This window comes from Limulus polyphemus, unplaced genomic scaffold (genome assembly GCF_000517525.1).
Source record: "Limulus polyphemus unplaced genomic scaffold, Limulus_polyphemus-2.1.2 Scaffold410, whole genome shotgun sequence".
NCBI lineage: Eukaryota > Metazoa > Arthropoda > Merostomata > Xiphosura > Limulidae > Limulus > Limulus polyphemus.
The window spans coordinates 469148-489868 of NW_013666020.1; the positions used below are offsets into that span (position 1 = coordinate 469148).

Here is a 20721-nt window from a genome sequence, read left to right on the forward strand (position 1 = left end):
TACTCTTTTACCAACGAATAGTGGGATTGACCGTCACATTATAACGCCCCCACGGCTGAAAGGGCGAGCATGTTTGGTGTGACGGGGATTAGTTATTTTTAGAAGCGATAATTTATCGCAGGTTTGTGTACGTAACTGTTTACGAATCATACAATGTGTAGTTCAATAGTTATGAACTGGTGACTTATATATTTGTGTCATATTACTAGAACCTTCGGAACTGTTTTCGTTGTTTTAATTTAGTATTGTTGTATCACAAGCAAAAGTACCCATCCCCACTGACGGGAAAAAAGTTAGTCTGCCAATTTAACTTATTTCATGGATTTTAGAAAGTTTAATTATGTTGCACTCTTGGTTTCACTCAGAGCCAAATCTCTGAGTTACTTATATCGCCCACTGCAAAAAGTAATTGTTGAGCATTTCAGTCATGTTAAGAGCCGCTCAACAATAACATACGGTAAATCTACATTTTTATTCTTTAAGTTACGTCACATTTTAAAATTTTGATGATAGTGTGATTAATTCCTAACAATTTAGGATAGAATATTCTGCTTGCAAAATCAAATTTAGAATCAAAATTATTCATGTCTGTTCTCCCGTCATTTTCATTTATGGATCAATGAAAAGACACTTTTTAATACAATCTTTTAAGCGAAAAGATACTCTGGAATCGTGACTTGAAGACAGGAACCCTGTCTAACAGACCCAATGCTTTACATCTGAGCTTGCCAAGAATTCAAGTAAACTTTACACTGTATAGCTCTGAAACCTTCACAATGAGATGTTAAATTCTGATCTTTCCTAAAAACTAAAGTTAAATTTGGTTTTGTGAAATACAGAGCTCTTACTGTTTTGAACTTTAAATTAAAAAATTATATTATTTGTGTCGTCTAAGAAATTTACAGCATTTGCAATTATTTATTTTTACAGACAGTATGTTAGTATGTAAGATCGTACATTTTAATTATACACAAACAGGTTCCAGAAAAATTGCTAACTACTTTGAAATAATATTGTTATGTTATGTATACACGACTGTTTCAGTTTAATGCGAATGTTAAATTTAGTTATTTTTAGAAGCGATAATTTATCGCAAGTTTGTTTACGTAAATGTTTACGAATCATACATTGTGTAGTTCAATAGTTATGAATTGGTGATTCTTATATTATGTGTCATGTTAGGAGAACCTTCTGAGTTTCTCTCATTGTTTTAATTCAGTATTATTGCAACATAATATCGAGTAGTGTGTAGAAAGTTCTAGACCTCTGTCGGGGTATAAATACGCGTCTAATATGTAGTTCGATAGATAGATCCAGCCTGAGTGATTGTGAGTTTAGCCACAGAGAGCGTAAAGTGGCGGTTGTTAAAGTGAAAGTATCACATATTGTATTGTAATAACGGAGTAGAGAAGAAATAAATTGTCTTGTCAAATTGTATTCTAGAATAACTGAACCAGTCTATGTGGACTTTGACAAAAAAGAGACAATCCTTTAAAGTTCTGGATACAACTGTGATAACCAACAGTGTAACGAACATTTGTATATACATTTGACTTGTTTTAATATATTATTTTATAACAAGTGGACTGTGTGCTGTTTGTTTATTGTTGAAATTTATCGCCAAGAAGTCACAGACACATTACTGTAAAGAATCCGGCCCATACGTAAAACCTGACAAACTAGTTACATCTAGCAATACCAATTTGAGTTTTTATAGCATTAAGAGTTTGAACAGGATCTACTAGAAAAAACTTGTTTTTATTTCATTTTTCGTGTGAACGGTTTCAATATATATCAGTGGCATAGTAAAAATGCATCAAAATCAGGAAAATGACTCTCAGAAAAACAGGAGGATGCGTAAAATTTAATCCAGAACCCATGAGCTTCCAGGTCCCTAAGCCGAACCCTGGATCCCGGCCGTAATAAATGTGCCTATAGCGCGCATTCCCTAGCTTCTCTCTGTCAAGTACACCTTTGGTCCCCCCACTTTTAATTTGCTTTCTGCACCTCTGTATACATAGATCATTTTATGTCAATGTGAAACTTCCTTGTACTATATTTTAACTATGCTTTCAGTTCATTTTTGTTTTTGTGTTTCGTGAAATAAACACAATCCAAGCGCACCCCCACTTAACTTCATTTTAGTTTTTTATGCTTTTTAAACATAATTATAATCTATTCACACTGAAAACAAATTAATTTTTATATGTTCCGAATATTTTAGTTAATTGTTTGCTTGTTTGTAATTAAGCACAAAGCTACACAATGGGCTATCTGTGATCTGCCCACCACGGGTATCGAAACCCTAATTCTAGCGTTGTAAGTCCACAGACATACCGCTGTGCCACTGGGGGGCTTTAGTTAATTATAAAGCACCAAAAAATGTTTCGAAATTAAATAGAATTTTACTGTAGAAAATTTACACAACTGCAGATAGTTCATCGTTTACATTTATTTAAAAATATGTTTATTTAGAACGACTTTGCAAATTATTACAACGAAATAAACCTTTAATTCTTTGTTTTAAGCATTTAAAATTTTCTCATTCAAAGCTGTTTGTTTAAACACAAAAACGTGTAAAACATAAATATGTTCTTGACGGGTGTCAGTTAGAAGTCTATGGGAACGATTAAAAAAACAGTGAAACGCATGAAGAAAATGTAGGCTTAGATAATCAAAGAAATGAACCATGTGCGTCCAGAACAGAGGTATCAGTTTCACATCTCAAGTGTTTAGTCCTATCCACCCAAAGAGCCGTCTGAAAGGGTTCGCGACATTTTGTTTTATAATTATTAGAACCCACATAACAAGCTCACATAACTGGGTGCGAATGTGTCACATGAGACCGGAGATGACGTCACATCTTATGATAAAAAATCAGATAACCCAGCACAATTTTCACCGAAAATATTTTGCATCACCACAAAATGTACAGTAGAGCAGTAACACAGTAATGTTTATATCGATTTCACAGTATCTAGGTTTAATAAAAATAAAGTAATTCTTTCAGACGTTTTTAAAACAAACCTAACTGCTAACTTATTAAAACATTATCTCATATTCTCTATAAAAACACGTAGTTTCTGGTCGATGCTATTAGTCGGAAATGTGTCTCATCATAGACTAGCGCACTAACTATTACAACATGGAGTACATCAAGTTCTTTAGACTGAGGTATATATTTCAACAACAACTAAAGAACAGTTAAATTAACAAACAGCCTCTAAACAACACACAACTTAAAAATATAATATTACGATATTTTAATCCAGTACAGAGTTTTAAAAAAATCAAATTAAAACACGACAAAAGTCGCTCTGGAAACATTACAAGAAATTAATTTCTCAAGTGAAAAAAATAAAATAAAAAACCCGAGTGTTATTTCAATCATTTTTCTTCAAACACTTTCGTACTCATCTTTCTAAGCTTCCCTTTTTATGCTCTAAACTAGCTGGTTCCTGATCTGTAGTAAAAATACGTGACGAAAGAGAGAAAAGGCAAACTAAGCGCTGATTGAAATGTATTCACAAAGAGAAGTTGCATAAAATAAATCAATACTATTTATTTCCCAGACTTGAATAATTTACTTTCTCCCCTACTTTAAATGGCACATATCGGATAAGAAAAGCCCGCCCATTAGTAATGGATTTAGACAAAATAGGTTACTGATGTTATGAATGCTCTAATGGCAAATGAAGCGACCGTGCGTAACCGTAGCCATTACGTTAGATAAATAATCTATACTATTATTCTGCTTTTTTGTATCTACGACCGTTACGCTTTCTGACCGAGAACCTGCTGCATAAGCATGCGTAGTAGGAATGTTCCCCTCAAGAAAAACCGCGCATGCGCATTATTCACTCGACGACAAACAGTCTGCCTGCGCCAGAGAGCTGCAAAGCTCAGTGATCACGTCGCTACAATTGCTATATGAAACAATAAGTAACAACAAAAGGGGAATGTAAATATATTTTACTAACCATTTTGTACAACAGAATATTAAAAACTTATCCATTTTTTAAAAAAAGGTTAGACGTTAGGTCGTAGAATAACATTATAAGTTTATTTATCGATAGTATTAAGTACAGTAAAGTTTAGTCCTAACTAAACTAAAGTAAAAAAACGTATATAGGTTAAAGTGTTAATTTATCTCTTTACAAGTACGGCCTATATAGAAGTGGATTTACACATTTCGTTGTCTACGATTACAATCCGTTTGTATTGTGCTAGAAATGTTATATTTAAGGAAGTACTGTTACGATAAAGATAATAATTTGGCCAGAAACGTTTTGCTAATCATTTATAAGTTTCCTTAATATCTGTTGTCTTCTATTTTTTCAAACATGGAAGCAATGTCTAGAATATATTGGATCGTAACGATAATAAACTGCAAAGTACTTGAAAAATAATAACTGACATTCACAATCCACTACATAACTATACACAAGTTTCAGATTCTGCCACCAGGGGCACACCACACGTTTCTCCATTCCAGTCTTAGCTTTCAATTTTCAAATTAATATATGATGACTTAGATATCGTTATCAGAGATCGTATATATATAGCCTTACTCTCAGTGCCAATGGAAGATTCATGTCACATATTCCTTTACCATAGCTTTACTTTCACAAAAACTCAGCTCATGCATCAGAACCTAACTTCAAAGACCAACGGGTAACTTATATCACTGCACTTTCTCACTATAGCTTTGCTTTCATCGTAGCTCAGTTCATTCATTTTATCATCAGAACTTCACTTTAAAGACCAACGGGTAACTTAGATCACTGCACTCTCTTACCATAGCTTTACTTCCAAGTACACCAAAACATTACATCTTACTTACCATCATCACAATTTTAAGTATTAGTAACTAAAAGGTTTTAGAAAAACTTAAAATATCAAATAAACCTTTAAACGTTTACTATGAATCAACATCTGATGTGGAATGAAACAGAGACTGATGGTACCAACAGATAAGTTATCTAGTATACAGTTCTGTAAAAATACTAAAACTAATGTACCATGAATCCACTCTAGAACTAACAAAAACCGAAAACTAATAAAAACGTAGGTATGAAAACATCATCAATAAAAGAACTGAAATACAATGTTCTTCACCAGCTAAAATGTTCTTAACATAAATGAATACAAATAATTCAGTTTCAGAGATTTAACTTTAGTGATATTCTTTATACACAAAGACAGCTGTTTCGAAAGAGCATGTACTCTGATATATACGTATGTTATCATTGTGTGTTTCTGTACGGTTCGTATTTCCAGTACAAGACCTTTACAGAATCGAAAACCTGTTCTGTTTAAGTGAAACTTTCAAATCTGTTCATCCAATTTACAACACAAAATGGTAGTGTTCTATGATACACTACTAGCCACCTGATTGATATTCCAAGTCTTGCTACCGTAGTTAGTACTCCTACAGCATTATCTCTATGAAGGATAAATAACCCATAATGCATTAGCCATCTGTTGTTTTACCTGTTTGATTCTTGAGCTTTCCACTCAGACATTTAAACGTTTACACACATACAGCACGAGTGTGGTAAGTGCAAAGTTCAGTTTATCAAAATTGCCTCCTTTATCTTACAGTAAGGAAACGCAGAAGTATCGCGTGTTGGAACACTTCACTAAAATTAGATGAAAAAAGACAGACCCCTTTACAAGAATTACAGAGCCGAGAGTGCGTGTTGTAGTTTGAGTATGGGCTATCAGATAAACGGGGGTTGATAGAAAAGATGCAAGCTCCTGTCTCTTGCCGACACATTCTTAGTTACGTGGGTCAAGTAAAGAGCCACATGTTGAGTCCTTTATTATCTTTCTTCGCAACCCTCCCCTTTTTATACTGCATAAAAAGGAAGAAACAACGAACAAAAGCCCCCCCTCTCGTGGTATAATACGACGAAAATACTTCAAATAATAAATTAGCTGGTTACCCATTTTAGCCAAGAGCATACTTGTTGTTTGTTCCCACAACAAGGATAACCAACATTTTAAATTGGCATATAGCGAACCGATTATTAAAAATAACAGATATATCTTTAATGGTGTTTCCAACCAGCTGATATGGATATCGACTGGTTCGACGAATGAAATAAACCGGGGAAAAGAATATAACTAAAGCTTCAAAAATAAACAAACTGTGTTGTATTTAGAAACTGTGATGATTTTTTATTGCACATATTATAAATTTACTTTTTTTTTCTAATAAACTGAAGTTTCTCCACTGTAAATAAAGCAGTGATATTAAAAGTACAGTACTGAGTACCGTCCATTGTTGTCTCAGACAAAGTACTGCCAGCTATTATTGTTTCAGGACAAAGTACTGCCAGCTATTATTGTCTCAGACAAAGTACTGCCAGCTATTATTGTCTCAGCAAAGTACTGCCAGCTATTATTGTCTCAGACAAAGTACTGCCAGTTATTGCTGTTTCGGACTAAATTCTTCCATCTGTTGTTGTTATAGCGTAAGTAGATCCATCGTCAGAGTAATTCCTTCTATTGTTTTTTCAGGGGAAATAAATTGGATTAGAAAATATAGAAATATCGTCAGAAAATCCCAACCAACTTATGCCCGTGAATCAGTGGCTTGTTTATTTGTTGATAAACACAAACCTATACAATGGGCTATCTATGCTCTGCCCACCATGGGTATCGAAACCCGATTTTTTTTAGTGTTATAAGCTCTCTGACTTACTGGTGAGCCACCGGGGAGGAGGGGGGGCACATAGATTTGTACGTTTCTTACTGTATTGTTTGTTTGAAGTTAAGCACAAAGCAACACAGTGGGCTATCTGTGCTCTGTCCACCACGGGTATCGAAATCCGGAATTTTGCGTTGTAAGTCCGCAGACATACCGTTGTGCCACTGGGAGGCCGTTTCTTACTGTAAACCCGTACTGAGCCATAAAAAAAAAGATTTGTTAACAATTTTTATCAGTCTTATTTTAATTTAATGGTACACCTACCATTCATCATTTTTGTTGAAACGTTGAAAAAGCGTTATTTATACAATAAATTTATTCAAGTGATTTCCCTAATGTAAATAAAAATTTAGATCTTTTAACAGGATCAACAACGTGCATTAGCAGAAGCTTCTATTTTTAAAATGTTGACTAACAGTCTGATAGCAGACTTTAATAATAAAACAAATCACATAAAACAATTAATTACGTTTCACGGCTAGACATATACACACGTCTTTATCAAGACTCAACGTTATTATGAATTATTACCTCAGACTTGTTTGACCTTGAGGAACGCCAAAGGTTAATTGTCAGACTTGTAGTTTTACCATAAGTAATTAGTATTCACTAGTTTTGCTTTACACACTGACGTTTGGTCAGACTTATTTTGCTTTTAAGTGTCGTCAGTATAACGTATTAATTGAGAGTATTTTCTATTTTCTTACAACTTTTGTTGTTAATTGAAAAGTGAATATATTTTAAACACAAATTGTTTCCTTCCCTCAAAATATTGTTCCATCAGTAAATGTTTAATCTCGTAAGTAGTATACTTTTACACAGGTCGTTTACTTACGTTCCAAGTTCGTTTCCATTCCAACAGTTTGATTCTCCTTTTACAGCTAGAGTTTCATCGTTACATATATCGTCGGCTAGATTAGCGTAGAATCCTTTAGATTGCGACAACTTCTTGACAAAATTTTGGAGACGAACGTGCCACGTGGAAACAACCGACCTCGAAGTTACAATTTGTCCATTTGTTTCTTGCTCAGAGTCGGTGGCTTCTGACGAAGATCTTGTGGACCGTTTCGGGTGCCCACAAACGTTTTTAACCTAAACAGCGATAAGACAAATGGAAAGTTTTGAATAAAAGAGATATACATTATATTCTAATCTAAATGAGCTGGTTGAAATTATAATTAATTAAATAATTTCTGAAAATTCGGTTAGAAAATATCTTGAGAAAATCCTAACCAACTGATAAAGTGTGAAGTTTGCTGCAAGTAAATGGTATTATGGAATAAGATTCTAAAACTTCAGAGAGATTCAAAGAAACACTCATTTTTGTTGATAAAAATATAACGTACGTTATTTATAACGAGCTGGAGTACCCGTTCCCTGGACGGAAGTTATATAAATTCATGATTAATGAAAGGTTATATCAGGACATGAAAAGTTGCTTCCCTTATATGTAATTGTAAAAAAAACGCCCATAAAAACTGCAAAACACAAAATGTGAAACCACAAATTTGCAAGTATCTCCGCATGGACCCAACAAACCTTCAAGCCAAATTTGGTGAAGATCCATAGCCAAATTTGGTGAAGATCCATCAATAGGGGGCAAAATAGTAGTAAATGCGTCCATGCAACACGCAAAACTGACAATTTGTATGTACCCTCGCATGGACCTAATGAACCTCCATACCAATTTTGGTGAAGATCCAGCCACACCCTGCGAATTAGTTACATGAACATAGAACAGACAGTACTATTATATTCATATAGATATAAATTAAAGCCTTAACATGTTTCAATTAACCAGCAATATTTCGAACTATTCTGCAAAGAAAAGACAACAGCTCTAGTAGAAACAACTAATTTTTAATAGAAACTCAACAAAACATTCGGCTAATAAGCTTTTCCTCATCAGGACATGTTAACACGCTGAACAAGTTATCATTTACTAAAAGTCTTAATAAAGGCAAAGTGTTCATTTGCTGAAAAGTTTCTTGCTCCTAAGCCTTATTATTCTGTCATAATGAGGCCAAATACACAACGCGTTGATTCAAACCAACCTAATTATCAAGTATGACATTACTTTGTAAGCACAGCTGTCACGTCCTTCAAGAATCGTATTGGTAGGTCAGATGAAAGTTTTTCTTCAAATATCAATACTAACGACGTTGTAAGGACAAGCTATGACACCCATCTCTTAATGTGATAGTCCACATACACATTAATAATAATATTATGATTAGATAATATATATATGTCTGTGCTATCAGGAAAAAAATTTTAAAATGTTCATTTACCATATATGAAAAACTTGTGAAAATAAAGATATAATTTAAATCATAGCTTTAATAAAAAAAAATAAAGGTTTCTTCTTGAACAATGCAAATACGTTTTTTTTTTCAATCACGACCTTTCAAAAACCACCCGTGCAAACAAACGAACGTTCCCTTCCAAAACAGCTAACGGCCTCAATAGTGCCCCACCCCCCTACCATACAGGTGACGACCAAACCATATGGTTAGGCTTTCTACGCCCATTCTACTGTCCACAGACAGTGTGTGTTCTCACAGAGTTGAACTACGCTACAGGAAGTCTTACCTAGTCCCCTTGGCTAGTTTTTATTTTTATTTTTTTAACTCCTTCTCTCAACCCCACCCAAAACACACCTAGAAATATTGTTCTCACTCTATTCTTACCGTAACTTTTCACCTACCTTTACAGCCCAAAACACGGGTTTGTTCTTACAGATGAGACAAACAGCAAATTGTCCTATAAAAATATATGCTCAGCACTAAAGCGTATCAAGACAAGCATAGTGAATAATAACATAGAACTAGAAAAATTAGTTTATAAACTTTTCTTAATCTCGGATAAAACGTTCCATCACATAATGTGACATCTTCTCTCCGCATCATGATATATAAACCGCGCTACATAAAAGTATAGTAAGCAATATCGTGGTAATTTCTGGACTATATCTTGTAACAAGAGAATACATAAGTAAATCAAATGGGTCTAGAAGTATGTATACACTATATCAAACAGTCACCTACTAGTGATGAACGGTTTTATTTTCAAATGACGGAAACCGAACGAACACAGAAACAAGCTAACTTTATCAAAATTCACAAGAAATAATGTCAGAGTAATGACACATTTTGTTTTATCCAGGTTCGTCGTGAGGAAGTTTGCGGTCAAGCTATTGGAAAACTGATCAGTATACATGTATCAAACAGCCTAGAAAAATCAACTACTCCACGTCACAACTGGTACAGTGTCCTTAGGACTCGCCATTTCACAGCCTTTAGGTTTGACGCGGACTTCAACATAGGAGCTAGAGGAATTATCAGCCACCAAACTGTAATTAAGTTTTTATAAAGGCAACTTCAGTTCGAGAAGTTTGTTTACTGAATTTCGCGTACAGCTATTCGAGAACTATCTGCGCTAGCTGTCCTTAGTTTTCAAGGGATAAGCTAGTAGAAAGCAGCTAGTCAAAACCACTCACCGCCAACTCATGGGCTACTCTTTCCAACGAAAATTGAGGTTGAATGACACAGTATAATGTTCGGTGACGGATTCGAACCCTCGAATGCAACATAGCTGAACATGGTACCTTTCATAGTAGTTATGATGTGTGTGTGCGTGGGAGGGAGGGGGGTATTACTAATGAATAAACTGCAGATCTTACCGCGCTTCCGAGGAGTGCATTTACCGTTTAAATATATATTCGTGGCGGTGGACCCAGTTGTGTGACTTTTGTGGATGCAGTCAGATCAGACTTTATCAGGAGGAAGGATAATGACCTGTGTAATAATGCCACTACTGTGATGGATTATATTGTACAAAAAAACATACAGTTCATAGATAGACCAGCAAGAAGTTCCGAGTAATCCCACATAATACTTCCGGAGCTTTGGAGTTCCGAGTAATCCTACATCATGATAGTTCCGGAGCTTCGTTGAACGCCGTGTACGTTATTAGTAAACACCTTGACAATCTTTATCATATAACGTACCGAAAGGCGAATCTTCTCAACTATTCATAATTCTTTATTACATAATATATCTGAGCATTTAGACGCTAAATATCCCAATAATCCTCGTTAAGTAATGTATTAGAGCATTTAGACGCTAAATATCCCAATAATCCTCGTTAAGTAATGTATTAGTGCATTTAGACGCTAAATATCCCAATATTCTTCGTTAAGTAATGTATTAGTGCATTTAGACGCTAAATATCCCAATATTCTTCGTTAGTAATGTATTAGTGCATTTAGACGCTAAATATCCCAATAATCCTCGTCATTCATTTATCAAAGCATTTAGACCCTAATTGTCCCCAAATTTTTCGTTATGTGATTTACTAAAGCGTCAAGACCCTAAGTATCCCAAAATTCTTCATTATTAACTTATCAGAACACTTATATCCTAAATATTCCCAAATTCTTCATTATTATTTTATCGGAACATTTATATCCTAAATATCCCAGTAATACTCTTCCCATTTAATGTATTAGAGCACTTAAACATCGTAAAATTCGTAGTTAGGTATGGTATCAGAGAATTTATATAGTAAATATCCCAATATTCTTCGTTAGGCAATGTATGAAAACATTTGAACACTTTTTTGTTTTGTTTTGTTATTTTACATTATTTATAGCTTAGTTCGACGCTACTGGAAAATTATTGTACTTCAACAATTATCATATAATCCAAAGCGATTTTAAGTAAATTTCACTAGACACCTATTTTACTCTAGGGGTCCAAAACTGTCAGTCGACATACATAAAAGAATTAAAGGAATGTGATCACCCAGAACGAATCAACATGCAGATACTACACTTCTACAGAGGTGACACCTGGATGGAATACCTAACAATGACAAAACCGCGCACGTAGACCAAAAAAAGAGCGAGATAAATGAAATGAGTAAAATAAAAATAGATTATTATAGTATTACAAGTCCTACAGTGTTGATTGGTATTTCTACAGAAAGTTATTTTGATTTAAAAAAACAAACTACAATTAACGTGACGTAGTACACAAAATATTAAGCTACACATTTTGGTAAACAAACAGAAACGAGAAACATGATGATTTTAACTTTTTGTGCAATCGAGAACAAAGACACCATAAATTATTTTTGGTAAAGAGATACATACAGGATACACAGAACACATACACCATAAATTATCTTTGGTAAACATATACAGACAGGATACACAGAACACAAACACCATAAATTATCTTTGGTAAACAGATACAGACAGGATACACAGAACACAAACACCATAAATTATCTTTGGTAAACAGATACATACAGGATACACAGAACACAGACACTATAAATTATCCTTGGTAAACAGATACTTATAGGATACACACCTCTTAGTAACAACCTCTGAGAACTTTTTAGATTCAGGAAAAAATTCAAAGTAGATGTGTGGAAATTAAGGAAAAGGAGACAGGAGCGGGGCTGTACCAGTAGGAGGTGCAAGGGGCAAATGTGACCGGGCTTACCTGAGCATGCTTCTCGCATAAAAAATATACGAGAAGAAGTAGAATGTTAGTTTCTTCTTTCAATGCCCCCTCTCCAAGACCTCCTCGCACCCGGGCCCCGAGATTTCTTAGTGTGGTGCTGGACAAGAGACTGAGAAACTGTAATGGGTGTTGTTACTCATGAGTGTATACATAAGATGTGTAGGAATGCTTACCCCAAATATTATTTTAAATTTTGTGATTATAATCGGTAGGGCTCCAGCAATGCAGTTGGGTGCCAAATGGTACTATGCATGAACCTAGGCACCACAATGGGTGCCCAGGTGCTATCTAAGAACAACAACCAGTTGTAATCCTAAAACAAACAAAAGCTATAATTTCAACCAACTCAGCCTTCTTCACTTTATAATAACTTTGAATTAATTGCTTCATTGTTTAAAATATATTCTGTGGATTTAAAATATTGCATACCACCCCTATGCATAAAAACGTAAAAATATATTTACGATTCATATCAATTATATAAACCAACTTTTAAAGTTATTACGAAGAAAACCGTGTATAACATTTAAATTCCCAGAAAAAAAAAGTTTTTTTTGTGTGTTTTAATATATCAGGAAACAGAAATTTTTAAGTTCAAGTTATCCAGTACGATTATTTTCAATGACTTGAGGTTATTATATAAAGCTGAGTCTGTTATAATACCATCATCTTACCCGATAACCACTTCAATCACAGAAATGCCACCCACTTGATGGACTCACTACTTAAACTTATTTCTACAAGTTACTTTTTTTTCTACAACGGCCTGAGGGATGACTTTCGTTTTGCTCCCTGCACTACCACTAGACAACGTGAACAGGTCACGCAGTGACACCGAGGTCATGCATAATCACTGTAGGGGGCGCTACGATATCGTGGGAACAGTAAATAGGGTAATTTCCAGGTGTTTAATGAATAAACTTCAGTACATTTAGCACCGCTTGCCTAAGAATCTAGTGCATGAATACTTCCTAAATTTAATGGTGCGATTTAATATCACTGTTACCAGTAAACGTAATAAGACCTAGGCAACGAGCTGACAAAGTCATGCAATGAAGACTTCAAGAATATTGGGAACGAGAGATAGTAGATATTCAACGTTCCTACTGAGACCGAAATGTCGCCAACTGCTGGTCTTACCATAAAATAACCGGAACATCCTCCAAAACACATCTTATCTGGTAAGTGCAGTACATAAACAACATTCGTAGGATGTGCTAACTGAGTGAAAGCTTCGTTAAATCAATCAGCGAGGACCGTAACCGTTACGAAACTTAACTCGACAGTTAACCGTAATGATGGTGAATATCACTAACAAATAACAAGATTTGCAAAAAATAAAGTGTCGATATTTCAAATGGCAATAGGTATTTTTAAGGCACTTTCTAATAGGTCCAACTGCTGTCACTTAAGTATTTCAATTGAAAATGTAAAACTAGAATTAACTTCAGTAGGTATTTCAATCTTTTGCCACAAGCTGTCAAGGTTGAATCTTTGGATGTGGATCATCACTTCTCATTTGTTGCGTCATCTTTATGATTTTGAGGGTATATAAAATGTCTGTAATACATTTTAACAGAACACATAATAGTTTGGTTCGTGATAATATTTTACCACGTAAAAAAATATTAGATTACCGCAAGCTAAAAAGGGAAACGCCAACTTACAATGAAAAATTCTTACTTCTAAACCCAAAATATGAACAGTATTAGCAATTTTCAGAATTTTAATATATTACGAAGAATATAACAAAATATATTTGAAAACATGCCAGGAAATTAGAGCAATCATATACAACACTAACAAGTGAAAAGTAAGTGAATTGACATTCCTCTACTAGCGAAATAGACCTCAACGCATGGTATTACCAAACCACTAAGAATGAGATAAAACATGAACAAAGTACCGCGCAGTTACCAATGGCAGATTAGATAAGACATCAACTTGCCACCAGCAACAACCGAGATGATATTTCAGCATTCTTGGTGATTCCTGTTCTAAAGCTGTTTGAGTTGATCAAGCAGAAAATTGACGTTGACTCCCTAGTCAAGCCAAGCTAACAGGTGAATGTGGTCTCCGTCGCTACCAGACAAGTGTCCCTCACATCAAGTCGGGGCAAGGTCAATCAACGGATGCTGCCAACTTAAGAATTTAGTCCAATTGACCCCCCCCCCTTTTTTTTTGCAACGAAGAAAATGCTAATAAGACAGAAACAATTATCAGTATATACGAGTCTTGATTGTTCGTACATTCCTAACTACCAGTGCCTTTAATCTCTCGATGAAGATGTAACATCGAATATTGGGAAATAAATATTTTTCTTACGTGCAAGTAAAAGTTTTTACTCGTGAAATTTCTGAAATACTCCTCTCCGAACTACATATACTTTAAAACAATAAACAAATACTACGAAATTTCAGAGTTTAACTTAGCTTTATCTTTTTAGTTAGGGGTAGTAAACGCCAGCGTGTCAATATACTCATCAAATCATTCAAAACACCGAGTGTTGTAGTACTATGTCAAAGTGCGACCAGCAGAAGTACCACAACTTTTTTATCTTGTTGAAGACCTTTCTAAGAACAGCTGATACCCAACAAAGCCCGAGTGAGATGTCAAATATACAGGATTTTCAAGGGATGTTCATCATGTAAAATACAATTTCAAAAGTTACATTTAATATTTATATAAAGCATTAAGAATTACGTATATCGTAAAAACGCGTCGTTGTGACACGTCTTGCAAAACACGTAAAACCGGCGTTAATGTGAGACAAAAAAAACACAAAAAAAACGACATTCAGCCTGGCACCAATCTTAGAAGAAGAAGAAGAAAACACGTCACTGGAAGTTAATTACCCTCGAAGACTGGCTTAATTTACATCTTTACAGAAGTATAATAACATGGGTTAAAGATTATAAATCAAAGTTCAAAACTATGACAGGAATAGCATTGGAGTTCTTAAAACTGTCGAAATATGTTATAGAAACCTTAAGTTGTTACAGAGGTAAACTTTAGTGATATATTTTGAATTAGTCGGTAAAAATCATCATTAGACTCACGGTACATTAACTTCTAAAAGCTATCCTCTTCACAAATAGTTTCACCAACTAGAGGTATGGCAATTAAAGAACGGCTGGTGGCAGAGGGAAAATTGTGCAAGTCTCATATCCGAACACAAAGTTATTAACTAATGTATTATTCCAAATTCATGCAAGTTTCAACACCTCGTCTCTATTTTATAACTGTAGAAAAAGACCACCCAAGCAACACCCACTACGGTTGCTAAGGTTCTTCTTCTGAATAAACGGTCATTTATTCTAACCTCACCGCCCACAGGGATGCGCTGTCGGGAAGCTCGCTCTTTCCCCAAAGAAAACGTTTCTCTGTAATTGTTACTCAGATGTCCCAGTTTGTTTTTTTTTAACTTACGTCAAAATTAATTAACCTTATTTTTCAAATTCCAAGAAAATATGTTAGAATTTTGGGTGGACGTTTGTATTATCCACCACAGTGTCTTTGTGTATTAGCTAACAGTAGTGTTTTAGAACACAAATTTTGCTTCTGTGCTAACCAACTCAGTGTTCTACAACAAAGCTTTTGGTTTTGTACTGACCCAGTGCTTAACGTGCAGAAATGTGGATCCGAGGGTCCACGGTTCCCACTCCCTTACATCAAAATTGCTCTCCGTACCTTTAGGCCGTAGAAATATTTAAGAGCGGTAATAATACAAGTTTTGAAAGTTATTACTAGAATATTATAATGAAACAACTGTATTCTCTAACCTTTCCAACACTACGCCGAGATATAATTAAAACGGTGAATTGGTGCCACGCTGCCGAGGTGAAACATTACAGATAAATTTGCGCGCGAATATGTTTAAAAATGAACACGTTTCATTACGATAAAAGTCTTCACCTTTAGATCTCCCTCGGTGGGGCAGCGGACATACAACGGAAAAATCCGTGGTTCGATACCCTACGGTGGACACAGCAGATAGCTCAAGGTGGCTTTGCTCTAAGGGCAAACAACAAACACTTTTGTTTTGGCAAATGAACCAGCCTGTAATTCGATAATTACACTAGCCCGGTTCGTCCACAATAATTCTTGCCATAGTTATATCTAGATATTTACGTTCGCTTCGTTTCTGGCTAGTTTTATTAGTGCTCTTTGTTTTTCTGCATTATTTTTTTCGTTTTGTGTGTGTGTATGTGGGAGGGAGTTCTTTCACAAAAATATTTCTGCTTCTATTAAGTAGGTCGCAATCTCACGTTTTAACATGAAATAATAATAATAATAATGAAACAGTTACTCTTCATCATCTAAGCTTTAAAAACTTTCCTTGTGTTATTTTTTATTGTAATAATATTGAAACAGTTACACTTCATCATCTAAGCTTCAGAAAAACTTTCCTTGTGTTATTTATTATTGTAATAATATTGAAACAGTTACACTTCATCATCTAAACTTTAAAAAACTTTCCTTGTGTTATTTATTATTGTTTTTATTTACTTGTGCCCCCAGTGGCACAGCGGTATGTCTGACTTACAACACTAGAGTCCAGGTTTCGATACCCGTGGTGGGCAGAGCACAGATAGCCCATTGTGTAGCTTTGTGCTTAATTACAAACAAATTATTTCTTTCTTTATTATCTTGATTTGCTCTGTATTTAAAGACTTTAAACAACTGCTTTCAAAAATAAAACGTACAAAAATTAACTTCTCTTATGTTTCTGTTAATGTTCATAAGCGCCACAACACGATTATGTGTGCGTGTAAAGAAAAAAAAGCTTTAACAATGTAATCCGTAACTGAAAAGCAAACTATCAAATTTTAGAAAAAAAAGTGCGTTAAAAAGTTTAGTAACGCGCTTCATTTACAGTTACTCTTTGAAATTATGCGTAATATAAAATTTGAAAACTGGTAATTTCCATTTATTTAACTAATAATTTTAAACTTTTACGAGATTTTACACCCACCCATCCCCGTGACGAAGGAGGATTTACTTTCGTACATTCCTTCAGTTTTTACTGGTTCACTTAATTACCGTGAATTTTCAAATATTTGTGCTCGTTTTGTACAAACATAATATATATTCACGTGCTGACAGCATACACGGAGCAGGTTAATCTCAACAAACACGCAAAACAAATTCCAAGCATTACTTAGACCGAAAACTTTATAATCCACTCACAAAGAAAAATTCTCTCTTATTTTACTTTCAGCGGAAGCCACTTTTTGCAGGCTTAAATCTGCGTCCTAATTTGGTTAAAAATTTCATCGCCGCGGCAAAGTGCCCCTCCCAAACCTCCCACCCAACACGACGGTTGTGAAGATTCAGTCACGAGCCCTTGTAGAAAGTGTAGAATAAAAAAAAATGGAAATAAGGAGGTGGCGGGCAAACACCGACTAGTTGAAACATGCCATCCGGCAGACATACGGTTCCCTCCGGGTGGTATGTCAAGAATGGAGCTTTCTCCGGGTGGCCAATGGTGGGAAATTCCCTACCTGGACACAGTCACGTGCTAAACAGCAACGCGCGATGTAGGAAAGGTGAATGCTGGTTTTAGTTACGGTTTTATCGTCAACTATGTGACACCGTAGTTTGATAAACCGAACAACGTGAATACAAATCTACGTTTTGTGAATCAATATTTATTTATGTCCTGGGTACACCACTTACAATCAACTGTTAGATTAATGATGTTAGAAAAACACGTAGGTTCAAGAAGTCTTGATAGAAATGAATAAAACCCTATAACCCAAACACTTTCGAAAGGTGGACTTTTCTTCTTCAGGAGCAAACTGTTAGAGATACCGGAAAAACCACCGTTATAATTTATTAGTTTGATGTTGAACGTAATCATGTCTCGCTGTTAGAGACAAAACGTTGTACAGAAATAAATTTATTATCCCACAAATAGCTCTTTAAAAATTTCATATCGTTTATAATTCATTACTTACAAAAACAAGATAAAACAGAGCTTTTCTTTAGAGATTCTAAGCCTGTCCTATTCTTTCCTTGGACAATTTTATCAGGCAGGTGGCAGCATTGCCTATGTAGGAATGGCTCGGATTGTTCATCCTCAATAGGCCATCAGAACTTTACAATACTACAGTGTTTCTTAACAATATCTATGTAATGACCGAGTCACAAGTTCTGAGAATGTCTGTAAATATTACAGCAAAAAGTTTGAATTTCTTGTTATTTTTTCCGCTGCTTCTCTTTTATTACATGAATAACTCAAAAACCAAAACAATGATGTCAACCAATTTCACTGAGGTAGCATAGTTTCAAATGGAGTATCCACTTTTATAAGTATTATTAATAACTAGTAGTAATTTTTAAAAATCATAATTCTAGTTTAAATGGTTTTATCATTAGGCCTTACAGAAATTTGATGTTCCTTTATAAAGCTTTAGTACAGGGTAAAACAGGAATTAATAGCCACCAATAGATAAACAATAAATATTACAATTCGAACCTCTTTACATTTAGATGATGGTTATGAATACGTAAATGTAGGGTTGGCTAATATCAATCCTTCAAAAACAAAACAGTAGAGATGGCATTTGCACAGGCAAGAATTAACATATAGCAATATATATATATATATATATATATATATATATATATAACTATTCGATCACAATTGAGTTTAATTTATCCAATTTTTGTCTCTTAACATTCTACCAGACTGTACCTGGGCTGTTATGTAGGGATGATGCAAATGCCACTCCTACCATCTTGCTTGCATTGTTTTTGAAGGGTTGATATTAGCCATCCCTACATTTACTTCCTTTTTTGAAAAGTTATTTCTTTACTTGTATATCAAGTACTTAAAACAAAACTTAACGTAAAATGAAAAGCAGAAAATATATACTTTTTGGTATTTAGTAGTTTAAAACGCTGATCAGAAGGAAGGCAAACAGTCAATAACACCCTACGCACCTATTCTTAACCGAATAGTGGGATTGGCTATCATAGTTATAAACTCCCTTACAATTAAATCTTCGGAGCGTGCTCAACGTTATACCGTGGCTCGAACATTGGACATTCTGACTAGCAGCCCAACACACTAACAACTAGGCCTTGTCGGTTCCCCTTAAAATACATGAAACAATCCTACGAACACAATTTATTTCTACGTCTATTTTATACGTTCAAATAAGTAAAGCAACCGTTACAAAACGACCCGTATAAAGTACTGACGTCATAGTTTATTATTTAATATTCTGAGACAATCATTCACCGAGTTATCAAATAGAATATGACTCAAAACTTTAGTATATAAAGTGAAAGTCTTCTTCTTCGTATGGAGAGTTAGAATAGCAAATTAAAGTTGTATATCTAGGTGCGAAATCTATTTGTCACCGTCAGGTGTCGCTGCATGGAGGTCACTGATACCTACAAAGTAAAATTAAACTGCCAATATGATTCAAAAACGTTGAGTTTTTTTTTTCATTTTAAGACCAACGACTACCATGGTATATGAAACTGAGGATTTAAGGGGTAAAACAGGTAAACAACGGTATGTTAAAATGGTACGTGAACACATACACCAGCCTTACCATAAGTCTAGATTTCTTCTTCTTTACGAAATCTGAACTATATTCACAATATAAATCACTCTTGTTTTTTTAACCACTAATTTCGTATTTCCTGTAGTCACAACGACCGAACATGTGCAGTTTTGGTTCCTCACAAAAAATAATATTTTCTGTTAGCCAACATGTATAGGCTTTTCATGGCGGCTTAAAGCAATAAATCCTGGAATTATGTACAACTTCTTATGTAGACCAAAAGAGATAATTCTACAAAAATAATCCTCCATTTTAACCCTTCGAAAGTAGTCCCTTTTGCTATTTCAAGCCTTTAGCTGCATTCGGGCGCATGTTCAACACGCCGGATTGCAAGACACAGCCACTGACTAGAATAAAATTATTGTGCCCCATTGTGAGGTTCAAAAGCTTTCTCATGATTCGCAAAGACCCCGAAGAACCGATGTAGCTCCTCCGTTATCCCCATTTACTTCTATATCTATCCCAAGAGATGTCTGTACCCAAAGATAAAACCGGTAATTAAGGAGCCCGCGCGTGGTACTTCAGTAGGCATGCCAGGTTTGATCTCGCCAGTTTTTGAGTATGGTTATGAACACAGTTTCAAACATGGCGTCCCTAGAATTCCATAGGGGGCCAAGAACCCCAAAACCACGCCAGATTCGGGCTCAGAGAGCCTGACCCTTTACTCCATCATGTCTGGGTGACCTTCCGTAGGTGTTTAGCCCCCTTAGTAGGGGCTATGCCATATAGATAAGGACAACATCAGGGCCGCCCCGAGTCTGATGCCAAGTTTTGTCCTGCTAGCTCCAAAACTGTGAAAGGGGTTAGCTAAAAAATTATAAGGGAAAAATACAAAGCTAAACATTGCGCTCCTGGGACCAGGAACGCAAACTCCGATGCCATATTCGGTTTG

The 20721-nt window shown here is 35.1% G+C and overlaps 1 protein-coding gene across 2 annotated transcripts in view; it reads right to left on the minus strand.

Moving 5' to 3' along the window:
• LOC106458058 (glypican-5-like) overlaps positions 1 to 20721 on the minus strand; it is a 111850-nt gene that overhangs the window by 50455 nt on the left and 40674 nt on the right. For both annotated transcript variants that reach the window (XM_022384188.1, XM_013917513.2), the window contains exon 4: positions 7551 to 7807. In XM_022384188.1, coding sequence (XP_022239896.1) covers positions 7551 to 7807 — 257 coding nt within the window. The remainder of the gene's footprint in view (positions 1 to 7550; positions 7808 to 20721) is intronic.